The sequence below is a fragment of the Ambystoma mexicanum genome, chromosome 2p, assembly GCF_040938575.1.
Source record: "Ambystoma mexicanum isolate Mex_15411 chromosome 2p, UKY_AmexF1_1, whole genome shotgun sequence".
Classification (NCBI taxonomy): domain Eukaryota; kingdom Metazoa; phylum Chordata; class Amphibia; order Caudata; family Ambystomatidae; genus Ambystoma; species Ambystoma mexicanum.
Genome location: NC_090923.1, coordinates 637,114,445 through 637,130,541, shown reverse-complemented (window position 1 = coordinate 637,130,541; position 16,097 = coordinate 637,114,445). Strand labels below are relative to the sequence as shown.

The 16,097-nt window shown below is 46.7% G+C and overlaps 1 protein-coding gene across 2 annotated transcripts in view; it reads right to left on the bottom strand.

Annotated features, from left to right (window-relative positions):
* The window catches only part of LOC138566630 (acylamino-acid-releasing enzyme-like), a 1,701,869-nt gene that overhangs the window by 683,631 nt on the left and 1,002,141 nt on the right, over positions 1-16,097 (bottom strand). For both annotated transcript variants that reach the window (XM_069644170.1, XM_069644171.1), the window contains exon 16: positions 6,816-6,954. In XM_069644170.1, the coding sequence (XP_069500271.1) occupies positions 6,816-6,954 (139 nt within the window). The remainder of the gene's footprint in view (positions 1-6,815; positions 6,955-16,097) is intronic.

Here is a 16,097-nt window from a genome sequence, read left to right as displayed (position 1 = left end):
AAAAGCATCATCAGAACTGCTGGCACAGATCCCAGATCGATATCGATTATTCAGCTCTGCAGAAACGTTCTTCGCCTCACTCATCCCAAGCATCCAAGCGCGAGCAAATGCAAAGTGGCTCCAAATCACTTGGGAGCTGATCCAGCTGGCAAATGATACTGAAGAAGGGTTTAACGTAATAAAAGTGGAACTGCAAGCACTACGGCTAATGACCATGCAAACCATGTATGTCTTGGACCTGTTGACAGCAATGGACAGAGATGTTTGCCAAAAAATTGGAAGTGCCTGCTGCGCTTTCGTACCTTCCGAAGACGCAGATAACGGCTCCCTGTCCCATGTGATCGAAGCAGTACATAACCTAGGAGAAAGAATGAGAATGGAAGGTGGAGCAGAAGATAGCACATGGTTCGACAATATCTTCTCCTGGGTCCCATCGTGGCTGGGAATGACTGTCAAATTTTTGATGCCGGCTGTAGTGTTCCTCCTTTTTATTTTTTGCCTGTGCCAGGTGGGTCTTCGATGTTGTGCTAACGCAGTGCCAAATGGTGCAATGATGATGGTGACAATGGGCAACGCCCGCGGTACAATACAAACCATGCAGGAAGTACAGGTACAAACAGGGACAGATGACACGTCAAGATACCAGGTGGTGCCCAGGTACCAGGACAAGGATATAGTAGATAAATTATGGCATACTACAATTAAAGAGCCCCGTGTACTGGAATGGTACGAGGAGGTGTGGGTGGACTTGGAAGGGGAGAGCGGATGTATATACCTGACCTGCACCCCAGATGAATATGCTAGGAGAGGAGAAAGTTTGTGAGGGGTGTGCAGGGCATGGATGCCGTTAAAAGGCACCACTGCATGGGATGACGCTATAATTGACTAGGAAGAGTGCAGGAGACTGGAGGATTTAAAGGATTCGTTACTTAAGTAACGAAAGGGGGGAAATGTATGGGAGGATTGGTCCAAGAGACCCCTCTCCCCTGCATCCTCTCCCCCGGTGAAGTCCATGGCTTGTCAAGGGTCCTCCCTGCCACCAGGGCCGAGGGGGTGGGTGGGCCACTGGCTGAAGACATTGACGAAACCTGCTGAATTTAGCTAAGCCCTGGAAACCATTTTGTGAAATAAAGATGGTTTGAGCCCTGTGCACCGCAGCACGGCCCCCACCCTTGGAGAAGTTTCAATTAACCCTGTGGCCACAGCTCTCTGGCAGATCCGCTGAGAGCCCGTTCCCACGAACAGACAGACATGAGCTAGTGTTAGATACCAACACTGTAAAATTTCACCTTCCGCAGTGTATCGCTGGTTCCAGCATGACCCGGCCAGCAGGGCCTGGGTGGAAAAGAACTGTAAAACGGTCCCCTGACAAAAGCAGAGTCCCCAAATGCTAATGTGCAAACCACCTGTGGTGAAACTTTTCTCTCCACGGCCCCTCTGACTAAAAACCTGCAAACTCCATAAAAATGGCAGAACGTGTGCTTGTATGACATTAGGGATGAACACCCACATCCCCGTAGTTATGCACAAATAGTAAAAGTGTCCTGGGGTTTTTTCATGTTATGTGGGTCATCAAGAAGACTGCACCCCACGGTCCTGCGCCATAAATGAACTAATGTTGCTAGAGTGCAAAGGAAGACAAATGCAACCATATTGAGAGCTCACGTAAGGGGTGCACGAAAATGCACCATATGTATGTCCAAGCTCACCATGCGTCACTGCCGCCAGTCTCATTGGCGGGTTGTTCCTGCGTGCTCCACCCACCTTACTACTACCTCACTTACCACACATGTATAGATATGTAACAAAATGTTGTAGTTGTTAAAAACCAGCGTATAAGAAATATGTTCGAATTGGCCATATGGATGGCACTAGCAATGTCAATAATGTGAGCTTTGAAAAGACTCAATGAGTATTGTATATTATATGAATGTTTCTGTCTCTTTCACCTAAATCTGCAACACACGAGGAAAATACCTTTGTGAGCACATGCAAGGCCATACCCCTTCCCCCCAGTGAGGCCTGCCAGACGAAAAAGCAGAGGCCTGTGCTGCCCTGCTCCACCTCCCCCAATTCGACTGGAGCCGCTTCAAACATTCACATTCCCCGCAGCACCCAAGGCCACGGCCTGCCACCTGAATTATTTACAACCCAACAGTAAACCCCGGCCTTAAAACACAGATCCAAAGGCGCCTTTTCTTAGGCTCCACGACCCACCGGCCCACCTTAGGTTAATGGCCCCTGTAAAATTAGGACACCCAATATTATGGCAACACTACAGGAACACATCCATAATGACTTCTAACGAGACATGGTAACGCGGACCGCCTGTCCCAGGCCCTGAGACCCAACCCCGCGACCTATGATACCCGGTCAACAAGACGATGGTAACCATGTATTGATGTATCGCCACAAGACCCCCCTCTCGGTGCATTCCTCCTGTGTTGCATTAACCTGTAGAATAACCTATTGGAAGATTTACCAGGGAAGATAATATTGCAATGTTGAATGACTGTGGTGTGCGTGGCCCTAGGGCAAAAAGTCAGGAAGGACATTCAACTCTGACACTGGTCGCGGTTGGCACAACACCGTCCGGATGAGCCCAGCTGACCTGCCAGGCCCAGCCCAACCCACGAGGGTAACCAGTGACGTCCTCCAGCCACAGCAAACCACATCGCAGCAGCACCTATAGCTAGTCGTCGCCACTCAATCACCACGATCTTGTGCCCCCTATAGCATGTGGGTTCTTATGACGTTTTTTGTAAATATATACGCCTGTCTTTGCTATTGTCAGACAGAGCGCTCTCAGAGTTTGCAGAGTTCTTTGCATGCCCTATTCTGACTGATAAACTCCCATTTAAGCTCACCCGCACTTTGTCCTGGCCTTATTCCCATCCGGGGAGAGTCCATTATTGTCTCTCATTGTGGGGAGGATCGTGCTATCTGGGGGACGCTCGCCTTCAGTTGCCATCCCGATGGACAATTTAGTTCACATCTTATTACACACAGTTCAAATTGCATCTCATTAAATGTGACAGTTTATCAACTCATAACACTCTCAGTCCTGTATCTAATTAAAAAAAACAGACTCTACATCTGATTAATTGTGAGTTGTCCTCCAATTACAACTGAACAACTGCAATCTTTTAAACATGTTAGTTAATATAGAAATGCATATGTGATCTAGTATGTCCTACACGTGAGCTTTCATTTCTCCTGTACAATAAGTCTATAAAAACAGGTTTGTGGCAAAACTACTTCACAAGCTAACCACCACCACATTCCCAGTTTGTAAGGCTTCCTCCTACAGTGACAGGTAACCGAACAGGGGACTTTAGGGGGGAGGGAAGGAATAACAGATTGCATAGCCTCATTGTGGTCCAGAAAATAAATGTTTAAGACATGCCTAGCAATGCAAAATGATTCAAAGCTGCTGTACTAACCTCAGAGATTGAGAATGATCAGGACCTAAAAGAAATGCATTTTCGCCATATTGAAGCTTCCTGTTCGAGGCCCTTGAAACAAGCAGAAGGAAGGAGGCAAAGCATTGGCCGTAAACATGAAGAGGATTATGGTGCTAAGCAGTGGGTAGGTTTATGAACCGGTTTCCACATTGTCACTCTGCACATGCATAATAGGATTTTGCAAACTGGTGGGAGGGGAGCCGTAATACGTTTACTGTGCATCAAGTAAGCATGGACATACCATTGTACAGGTAAGTGACCCACCATGTCTGGCTTTATTATTGCAGTAACGACAGGAGAGTCCAACTAGTCCTCTCCAGTCCAACTAGTCCTCTCCATAAAATGAGTTTACAGTCACTTGTCTCAGTGTTCCATATGCCTGAAGTGTAATGTACCTATGTGCAACACGTTATGTAATTGTTGGTGTTCCCACTCTTGTTTTTAGGAAAGTGAGAAAAACAAAGAAAGAAAATAAGTCAAATTGTTCAATGTGAAAAGTTGATAACTCAAATTGGTAGAATAGATGACAAGTCCAAAGACAAATGGGTAACATTTGATAAAGTGCCAAAAAGAAGCAGAGTTACATTATTCAGAGAAAAGATAGCATTGAGAAAAATGGTTAAATAGAACCATGATTTAAAAGAACTCATCCCAATAAGAAACACATCCTTTCAATAACAACTTCTGAAAAAGGTCTTGAACGACCTAACATGTTCAATTGGAATGAAATACATCAATATCATACTAAAGAGATTAAGATAGCTCAGCGAACTAAACGCTTGCCTCAGAGATCTGTTTGCAACCAGCAGTCACAGGAGCAAATCCCGGCTAGGTCAACTCAACTCCTCCTTCCAGGTCGATAACCTTAGTGTCCATAAATTGGGTTATAACAATACTTATTAGTACCCTGGCAGGGGGACCCACCCCACACTTAACGTATTTCTGCAATGGCCGCACTTCCCGTCTGCGCTTCTTCTCAGATCCAGCAGGCTGGCATGGAAAGGCAAAGGCCATTTTGGAAAAGTATTTTCCTTCATTCAACGGGACACGCACAGCGTCGCGTTGAACGAAGGGAAATACATTTTTTTAGCACGCCGGGTTACCGCTTTGGCAACCCGGGGTATCAATAGCCTTAATCCTGTATTCCAAGGGATGGAAGGGAGATAACGGCCCGGTGCTCTCGTTATCCACCCTTGTTTCACTCAGGGGATTAACTCCATATTATTACATCTCTTAGACGTAACTGGAAGAATGCAGCATGAAGAGGTAAACTGGAGTTTAGGCTTAGGGCTGTAAATACTCCTTTCCTATTGGTCAATTTGCAGGCTATTAGCAAAGTATAGCTCGCAGTTTCATTATAGCGCAAATGTGGCCTTTGCTTTTTTTATAGCTCGGAAAGTTGAGCACTAACAGTGCTTCACCCCCCTCTAGTGGCCTTCTTTAAAATAACATTTGCCTACAAATACATTGCGTTTTCATTTTTGTTTAAATGCATGACGGATGGGGGTGGATGGGGGTTGCAGTGAAGTCAGAGAGGGACCCCTTTACTTGTCCCTCACCCCCCCCCCTTCCGTGAGCCCGAGCACTCACCTTAGGCTGTGCTCCCTCACTTACCTTCCCCTGTGTGTGCCCCTTCCCTCCTCACTGTGCATTCACTCACCCCCCTCAACTATCCTTTCTCTGCTATCGCTCACTTTTTGTCATGTTTTTCATGTTTTTTTTATAAACTTAAATATTCCACGTGGAATATAACTGCCATGGGCCCCCCCCCCCCCAGTGCCAAGGCCTTTTTTGGTGATTTTGGTATTTTGCCTTTCAATGCCTTCTAACGTTTTCTGTTTCATTAACCCCTTAAGAGCCAGGGACGAGGTATCTCGTCCTTGGCAACCGGGAGGTAATCCCAAGGATGAGATACCTCGCCCTTGACACTTGAGGGATTTTAAGCTCTCCCCAAAAAAACAAATATTTTAAATTTATGTATTTTTACGTAAACTTTTTGTGTGTTTGCCCATGGGTTCTAATAGCTTCATAGACCTGGCCCTCGGGCCGGGATGTCATTATGGGCCCTCATACCTTTGCTCTGGCCATTAACTCGGTCTTCAGGGCCTATAACGCCTGGTATGGCCCTTGTTGCAGGTCTATAAAGCTATATCAGCACCCTGAAAGGGTGAGCCAGCCAATCAGGTGGCTAGGGACGAAAGCTTGAACCGGCGACTAAAGCCTGCATTCCATGCCGCCTGACGGCCGGCTACCCCCGGCGCAATCTCCATCCACACCCTTCGCTAACCCCCGCACCCCCCCTTTCCACCAGAGCACTTACCAATTTTTCTTTCTGCAGGGGCAGCACTCCCCGCTCCTGCTGCTTCTCAGCTCATGCAGGCTGGCATAGGCTTCCCTTTCCATGGCAGCCATTTTGGAAAAGTATTTTCCTTCATTCAACGGGACACGAGTTGCATCCTGTTGAACGAAAAAAAATTATTTATTTTTTTAGCACCCTAGTTTACCGCTTTGGGAACCCAGGGTGCTAATAGACTTAATCCCCTGTTCCAAGGGCTGGAACAGGGTTTACTGCCCAGTGCCCTCGTTATATGCCCTTGCTTGCTCCGGGCGATAACTTGGGCTGCTGGGCTGTTATGATTAACGCCATATTAGATTTTATAGCCTAGGCTTGGATCTCCCTCACCAAAGGTTAATGATCCACAAGAAACCTAGCTGTAGTACAGTCATCAGTTGGGCAATTTTGTACAACCAGAATATAAATGTACAGAAGCTCACTCAATGTCTATATATTAGGCGTCTGGGCAGGGATCACAGGCCATACAAAATAGGCGCAGACACCAATGAGCAATTCAATGCGTTGGCTCCTCTATCACGAACACCCCAAGAGCCCAGTCTCCCACCCTCTCAGCAAGTTGCAAAGCTAGGAATGAAACCAAACTTTGTCAACATACACACTTCAAACGCTAGCTTCCAACGTTTCATCCAAACATTAAACATGCCACCTTACACAGACCATGAACATGTTGCATGCACAGTCAACTCACAATGATGGTCACTCTTGATTCGTAACCTGCATGGCCAGCTAAGCATTCTCATTTGCTATCGTCAGCAAAACCATATTCCTATATGCTCCACATGAGCCCTTTATTTCAGTCAAATCGGTACACATAATTACAGTCATAATTAATTATACACCTTTAAATACTGACCAAACTCTTAGTTAATATTTGATCAAAATAAATAATACCTATTTAAAACGTGCACCAGGGCACAGGTGGAGTGGGAAAGAGTTCAGGGAGGCATGGGGTGAAATGAGCAGCATTCTTGTTGTATCAACCCAATGCTACTTACGGTACTTGGGATTTTCTTGCTCTCTAGGAGGTGTCAGAGTCTGAATCTGCCAGTCGATATCCAGTGTGGGATTATCTTCCTCAAGACATACCCAGTTGATCTCATTCTCCTTCCCCACAGCAGGCAGGAATGCTACTTTCTGTTGGTAGAAAAACAGCCAGAAAGCTGTAAAATAATCAAGTGGCAAATTGAAGATAGACATGTGTTTGGATCTTTCCCAATCCCCAGTGCAGCAGAAACAACAGCTAGGAAAAGATAGACAGAAGACAACTGTGAAACATCTCCTGCTAAATCGAACAGCCTTTCCTTGGTTAAACCATAAACTCTTGCGCTAGCCCAAAATCACATTTACACTCATAGTTCATAGTTGTGCTGAGAATCGCTATAATTGCACATGGACTTGAAAGACTTCCAAGTGAGAACCGGAATGGCTGTGATCTCAAGGGTAACTAACGGTTAGTGACACTTGAATACCTACATTTAATGACTTGGGGTTTCGTTGGTGCGAAACGTGGCAAAGCTGCAAAATGTCCAGACTCGGCCTCCTCCATCAAGTGATCTTTCTCATTGCTAGTCAATTATTTCATATGCCTACTCCCAGGTGCCTTCTTCCTCCAATTACACATACAATAGGGTGCCCGCATAGTAGTTCTAGAACCAGGAGTGCTTTGACTTGGCATATGTCATACAATAGTTTTGGCATTTAGGACCACAAGTGTTTTAATGGTTTCAACACCACACCCGGTTCTTTCACAGACTCACCACTAGCTACACCTAAAACACAATTCTTTGTACTCTGACAATCATTCACGTTACGGCTTATTTTCAGTAATTTGTATGGTGGAGAGGAGGGGCCGGAACACAACTTGCATTTCCACCGCCTCCCTTCCTCTGTGCCATACAAATGCTCCAGCATTTGTGCCACCACGGATTTTCATGGCGGCACAAATTCTGGAGACTGGGGTCTGCCGGATTTATGCAACAGCAAAAATCAAGGCAGACAACATAGGGATCCAAGGCTCAAGTATGGCAGGGAGCATTTTAAATTAAAACCTGCCAGACATGCGAGCGCCGCGTGCCATGCTAGTATGGCAAGCGGTGCTCGCATGTCAGGCAGCGTTTACTTACCTTGCACAGCGGAGTGCAAAAGTGCAGGGCAAAAGACTTCCTACACACACATGTACGCCGCCTTTTGGCCTGCATTTTTGCACTGCGCCATGCAAATTATGAAAATTTGGCGGCGGGGAGCGTAATAAGTTTATGTCAACACTTAACACTTTTCACCAACATGAGCTCCTCTGTGATTTGTTTATGTCGGATTAGAAGCTTATGCACAGCCTTCTTCAGATTCAAGTCTGGACACTTTCTCGACACCGAATGAAGGTTCCAGCATATTGTAATGACATTACATTGTCATAAAAGGGCATGTCCTTAATTGGATCTCTTTCTTCCTCTGCAACCAAACTCAATGGGTGAAATTAAACTCCTTCCTGCCCTCACCCATAATGATCACCTGCAGTTTGGATCAAGGTTTAGCCATTCCTATTTAACCTTTACATGACTCCTATCCCCAACATTCCCAACAGTCAGTGAAATCCATACATATCATGATGATACACAGCTACAGCTTAATATACCACAAAGCCAGAATGATCACCAGGGACGTCATTTCACCAAAATGCCAGGGGTAGCGGAAGTGACATCACACGGAAGTGATGTCATATGACAACACTGCGAAGTGGCATCACGGGATGCGATGGAGAACATTTCACCCATTGATAAAACAGTGGCATCACATAGCATTGTTCCTAAGTACACTACGAAAAATATGGTAATGATATCACTGTAATGTGATCACCACATGCATCGTTAATATCAGTGTGTATAGGCCCATATTACCAAATGACTGAATACAAGCAAACGTCCTAGGCCAAATGATAATGATGTGCTATTATATAGCACTTCCTCTTAAGCGCTTTATATAGAACAAATTTACATAAAATATCACCCAACCTGTGTTGATACTCATTTAACGACCTCAGAAGGATGAAAGGCTGAGTTGGCCTTGATGGGATTCAAACCGGCAACCTGAAGATCACACACACATCGCAGCACCAAGCGCTCAACCCACTGAGTTATCTTACTGGCTATAGCTCTCTGACCGGCTACAGTAAAATGAGCAATTACATGTCTGAATGTTCTCAAAGTCAAAAAGCAAATTTACAATCTGGCGTATACCATTAAACTGGTAACTGGGATTTACCAGCAGGCCAGCTCATCTGCAGGTCTAGTGCAAAGTTGGTCACAGTCAAGCCTGCGTGGATCTTTTCAGGCTTCAGAGATTGGCAAAATACATACCATTAGGAGGGTTCATAACACTTTATTAAACAATTTATATTAGCGTGGCGAATGCAACGCACTCGCACAGCATCCCTTACTCTGGGCACTCTTTACCTGATACATGCAAACAAACATCCTGAACAGCATGCCAGAGAGATAGGAAAGAGACATAGTACAACAAAGCATGAATTGTGGCACAATGAAATCAAGGGCCACTTTATGTGCTATGGTCAAACACTTCTACACTGTAGACAAGCTTTTAGACACAAAGATTTTGTGAAGTGAGCAAGGACACCAAGATGGAATGTCTTGTGATGATCGTAACAAAGACAACGGCAGAAAAAATCATGCTATAACTGCAAAAAGCAAAATTCATATTCCGAAATAGATGCTTATTCTACTCCAAATACGTTTTGCAAGTTTTTGTCTGCATTGTGAATGTTAGGGAGAATTCTCATTTTATGGCTAATTTCCCTTACCTATAGAGTCCCCAAGCAGCTTTACTGGATTTGAAGGGTTGGTTTATTTTTTTCCTGCTAAGAGTGAGACTCTTTTTCCCACTCTTGGGCATTTTTGCTATGTGTGTTCTAGGCTATTTTTGTGTTTAATGTCTATGGGATTTTCTTAACCCTACAGGAACCATCTTTATTCACATGTGCTATATAGCACCCTCAGTGCAGTGACACAGGGGTGTCGTAGCGACCCCCAAACATAGACTCCATACCCTGGGACTGACTACTGTCTCCCAGGGCATGTAAAGTCACCATTGACTTTACTAGTCAAATCCTATGAACTAAACCAGTACAACCCATCTTACTATGGAGGGACTGGAAAGGGTTAATAGTTTTTCCCTTATGTTCATTTTAGAGAGGGTACCGTACAGTCCCTCTCTCAAATGTTTCTGGCTGGTGGCAGTGGTTACTATCGTAAATATTCGACTGCAAATATTTTCCTATGGGATTTTCCCATTGTTCGAGGCTACCACATTTTCTGAAAGCCTCTAACATACCGCCGTTGCATTTTAATATTAACTTGACTCCGGTAGGTTTTCTTTGCCAGAACTTTAATATAACTTCTTTCTCGTGTCTTTCTCTAAACTCCTAACCCAGGTCAGTGATCCTTTGTTCGTCCTTTTGGCAGGCTTCTACCAAGAAGCCCTCCTTTTGGCTCCACTGAGTCTGGGGTGGGTCCATTGTGTGGGAGGGGGAGTAGGACCCCTGGACAGGGTTGCCTCAGCAACCCATGTCGCACTCTATCCTGATAGGCTAGAGGGTCTCCCGCCAAGATGACCACTCCGCTGTGCGAGTGACAGCTAGGCTGTATGAATGGAGATCTTTTTTGCATAAAAGCAGGGTCCTGAGGACTGGAAGAGCAAGACGTCGCCACTGGAACCAAGAAGCCGAAGAGGAGAGAAGCCAAAGACATCTGCAACGACTGAACCACTGGTGAAGCCCTGCTGCAGCGTCTCACCACTTTTCTCCACACGACGAGAGAAGATCTTCATCTGCAAGAGCCTTCTTCCCTTGAGCTGGTGGGGCCAACTAGTTTGCCAATCGCCTTCCCGGACCTGCCTTGGTCGAATCTCCCGTACCCTGTACTCGGAGGCCGGATAGCTAGGCACCAGTCCACCTGGACCGTGATTTAAAGGAGCGTACCTTTTATTCGTCGGCAGCACCGCAGCTGGTTTCATCCCTGGGTAGTGCAGTAACTCGAACCTTCCTCCACGACGAGAGCCTCTCTTCCTCTGCTGGATCACCCGAACTGCAGGAACTACCAGGAACAACCGCCACCGCAGGAGCCACTTCTTCATTTAAATGTACCTTGTTCCGCCAGGCCACCCTTTCTTCGCGGTAGCACTAAAGGTGTTTTAAATCCTTTACCTACCTGTTGGGTTGGCCGCTCCTCTCTCTTAACATTGTCTTTTCAACTTCTGCATCCACCTTTTCAAAATCGTTAACCAAAGACTTGACTGCAGCTACAAGAACATTTTGCTCCTGGGCCCCTGCCCTGTACCACAAACTCTGGCACAGGCCTACTGACTCTGGCTACATTTGTTAGACCTGCCTTCTTTAGATTGATTCTCTACTAGAACTGTGTTGGTGCACCTACTTCTTATAACTACCTTTTTCTAAACCGTGTGAAATGCCATTTTGCTCAGTTTCCATTTCAGTATTGCCTATACTGATGCACTGTCTTGCTTAAACTGGTTCACAAACTTATGGGAAGTGTTGCTAGGGTGTGTAAGAAACTATTTCTATATAACTTGTGCTTTCCCTCCCTTGTGAGAAATTGATAGAGGATCCTTTGTGTGCGGTTTTCACTGTGTCGTTTTCTCAGTTTTCACTCGGGTTCACTTGGTCTACAATTTAACTTGGGAGTGTGTATATTTTTCATTTGACTTAATTTAACTTGCTTGGTGACTGTGATACATGTGTTTTATTAGAAGTGTATAAAAGAAATATATATCTACTTTTTAATACAAAGCTTTAGTCAGTGTTTCCTTGTGCCATAGTACTGTAGGCCTATTGTGTAAACCCTGAATACTGCTCATCTCCCTCTTGAGATAATTCTGACTGCTCAGCCACGGCTACCAACTAAATCTTTGTGGCCCAGACTGATACCAAAGGGGATTTATTGCTCTCACCTGTAATCTGAATCTTCTGTAGTGCTCCCTACAGAAACTGCACAGGATTCTGCCTAACAGTGAATTTGAGGTGTTTAGGAACAGACTAAATCGGTGACTCACTCCTGAAGTGTGCCTGAAATAAACCTTTCATGAGTCTAGCAATTTTTTTTTAAGCCTTCTTTATTGACATTTCGTATAACAACAAAACCCATCCACCAACATTCCTTCGCCACCCTCCGTTTGTGCAGGTAGGTACAGCCTTAGCATGATAAGGCGACAAATTACAAATTTCATTGATTTGACGACGAACACCAGAATAGGTCCACACCCAGTTCAGACAATAGATCCATGAGAACCCAGATGACACCACCGGAAAGTTAGATTTGTGGCACAATATCTGTCGTAATGTTCAAACCCTCATTGTCCCAAGTGCTCGGTGCTCCCACTCTCCTAATTCTGTGACGGGATACCGGCTTACTAGCCGGCCGCCCCTTACCGAAGAGAGCATTATACAACATTCTATGGTGATGGAGGGTCATTGTTCTCAGCACTCAGCTGTTTAAGAAGATATAATGTGTATGCATGCCACATCTGTCGATCCCCCCAGCGCTTTCCTTGCATCGACCCCATCTGGAATCCATATTGTTGCAGTACAAGTTGTCCTTTTCCCACTGAGTGACCCGGGAGCCACGCCTCCCGCCCCACGGCCACCCTTTGTTTTGCCAGGATCAAAAGGAGACCCATCAGCTTCCGGGTCCCATCGGTAATCTGCTTAGTGTACCCCAGTAGAGCCATCATGGGATCTGGTTTAATCTGCCACCCCACTATCTCCCCGACAACACCGAAGACTTGGGCCCAATATCGCTGCAGCTCTGCACAGTCCCACGCCACATGGAGAAACCCTGCTGCGGCCTGCCCGCATCTAATGCAGGCGTCAGACTTCTGGGGGAAGTATTCCTTTAGTTGGGCAGGGGAGTAATAGTACTGGTGCAGAAACTTGAAGCAGATCAATTTAAATATAGTACAAATCGCCCCCTTTCTGATCATTTCACAGCAGTATCCCCACGTGGCAACAGAAATCTCTCTGCCCAGCGTCCGCTCCCACTGCTCCCGCGGTGATGTCATGGCTACTGATCTGTTTTTCATGGCCATTGCATATAGTGCAGATAGTACCTCAAGCCCCACACCCCCCGTATCAACTTATCCAACATATCAGCTGCATGGAGTTGCTCATGGAAAGTTGGGAACAGCCGCTGCAGCACCACCCGCAACCTGAAGTACAAAAAGATATCTAACGCAGACAGAACCCCTCTCTCTTTCAATTGATCGATGGTTATAAACCTCCCACTCGGAAACAGGTCACCAAATTTGAGCACATCCAACCTTTTCATCAGAGCTACGTAACCCGTTTCACTAGTCAGGGGAATATCCGGAATTTACGTAACCAGGAGCTCTGGTGAATATAGTGTCTCCTTCCTGGTTTTCCGCTCTAGGCGGGTCCAAGCCCTGTACGTCAGAGCAACCATATTCCGAGCTGTGCTCAGTCGGCCTGGTGCTGTGAGGATAACCACTCGCAATAATGCTGGAGACACTATGCCGATGCTCCGCCGCCATCCCAAACCAGTACCACAGGAAACTGGCCTATGCCACTGTATAGTATAGCTCGAAGTCCGGCAGGTCGAGGCCCCCCTTCGGAACGGGTGCTACCAATTTCGCCCAAGAGACGCAAGCCTGTTTACCAGCCCAGATAAATCTCATCATAGCAGCACGAATGTCCCGGAAATATTGCTTAGGTGCATTAAAAAACACGTAAAGAAACCTGGGGAGAATGGTCATCTTGACCACCGATATCCTGCCGTATAAGTTGAGCGGGAGCGAGTTCCACCTGAGCATTGCCGCTTTGGCCGACTCCAACACTTCCAGATAATTCCTACGGTAGACCACCCCGTCTTCCCAGGCTATCGTAATCCCCAAGTACCGGGTGCTGACTAGTTCCCATTGAAACCCCCAATTGTCATGGAACCGGGCCGTCATCTCCGTCAATGGAAAAATGACTGATTTGCTGTCGTTCACTTTGAGCCCTGATAACTCTCCGAACAACTGGACATCTGCCATGATCGGGTCTAGATTGACATCAGGGTGACGGATGAACAGGACCATATCGTCTGCATATAGTGAGATCACCAACCGGTGGGTGTGCAGCTGAACGCCACGGTGTATGTGCAGTTCCCTTACCCGTTCGGCCCATAGCTCTATTACCAGGGCGAATAATAGAGGGGACAACAGGCATCCCTGGCGAGTCCCACGTGCGAGCGGTATTGATACGGTTGTCTGTCCATTCACCCTAACCCTAGCACCCAGATCTTTATATAACAGGGATATTAAGGAGATGAACAGATCCCCCAGTCCCAGCCTCCTCAGAACTGAGAACAGGAACGGCCATTCAATGGAATCAAATGCCTTGGTGGCATCCAGCAGGGCCGCTATCACCGGCTCGTCCCCCGGCAGCGCTGACATCAGGCCAAACATCCTTCGCAACCCAAACGAAGTCGAACGCCCCGGGATAAACCCTGCTTGATCAGCCCTAATTATAGTCGGCATCAGCGGCGCCAATCTCTCTGCCAGCACTTTGGCCAATATTTTATTGTCGAGGTTGATAAGCGAGATTGGGCGATACGAGGAGCAATCCCTGGTGGGTTTCCCCGATTTCAACAACACAACAACCACTGCCTCTCTAAGGGACTTGGGGAGACGACCCTCAGCCACTGCTTGTTGGTAAACTTGCAGTAAGTATGGTGCCAATTTATCTACAAAACATTTATAAAATTCGCCCGTTAAGCCATCCAGACCAGGGGACTTCCCACCCGGTACTGACTTGATAGCCCCAAACACATCCTCCAGCGTCAATGGTCTATTCAGCTATTCCCGTTGCACGTCTGAGCACCAATATAATCCCACCTCATCCAGATATGCGTCCATTCCCTCCTGTGTGGCCAGTGACTGGGAAGAGTACAAGCAGCTGTAAAATTTGTGGAATTCAAGGACTATTTTCTTGTCCTCGAATTGGTCCTCCCCCTTCTCGTCGGTAATAACTGCAACTCTGTTCTCTCGCTCATGCGCTCGAGTGGCCCTGGCGAGCGACCGTCAGGGGCCTGACCCTACCCATACTGACGAGGGGCCTCCCTGTCCCACAGGTATTTTACCTCTCTTTGTGCAAGAGCATGAAACTCCTAGAGTCTCTGCATAATTTCCCCCTGCTGGGGTTTAGTTGGGGCAGCCTCTTGCAAAAGGCGTATCTCCTCTTCCTTGTCCGCTAATTCCCTCCGCATATGTCTTACGATCCCCGATTCCTTAGTTATACACACCCCCCGTATCACACATTTAAACCCCTCCCACAGGGTGCCCACAGAACCCACCGACCCTTTTTTACACCCGAAATACGTGTCTATGGCGATCGACAGTTCTTCCCTAAAGACGGCATCTGTAAACTCATCACTCTTAAATCTCTCCAAGGAGACCTTGCCCCCGTTCTCCCCCAGAACCGGGGCATGGTCTGAGAGGGTGCAAGCTAAAATTTCAACCCCCCCTAATTTGACCCATAAGCGTCTGGGATACCAGAAAGTAGTCTAATCGTTCAGCTGAGTTGCGCAGAGCAGAATGGTGTGTAAATTGGTGTACCACCGGGTGCCTCACTCTCCATACATCCTCTATCCCCCACACCTCCAACATACCCCGAATTCTTTCAGAACTCCTGCTGCTCGAATGCGGGCTACTGCCCATCCGGTCCTGGGCCGAATCCAAGACCGTGTTAAAGTTCCCGGCCCACAAGATTTCCCCATCCGGAATGCCCCCATGTTGCCTCTCCACCCACTGCAACGAATCCATTGTATATGTATTAGGGCCGTAGTAACAGATCAGTGTATATGACTTCCCTTGAACAATCCCTTGCACTATCAATACCCGACCATCCCGATCCTTCAGAACCTTGGTCTGACGAAATCCCACCAAACTATGTATCATGATAGCTACCCCCCTGGAGTAGGAGGAGTAGGAGGAAAAGTACTGATGGCACCCCCAACTCTTGCCAAATTTAGATTTGTTCTCTGCTGTCAGGTGAGTCTCCTGGAGGAAGGCCACCCCTACCTGGTGACGTCTCAAATATTGCAAAACCTTCCGGCATTTAGGTGGGCTGTTGAGGCCTCTAACATTCCAAGTCATAAGATTAAGTGTCGCCATCACTAAGCAGTTTATCATGGGCATCCCTGTCACCTCCTATCCGTTTACATTCCTGTGCCCCTTGCACCGCTGCACCCCCT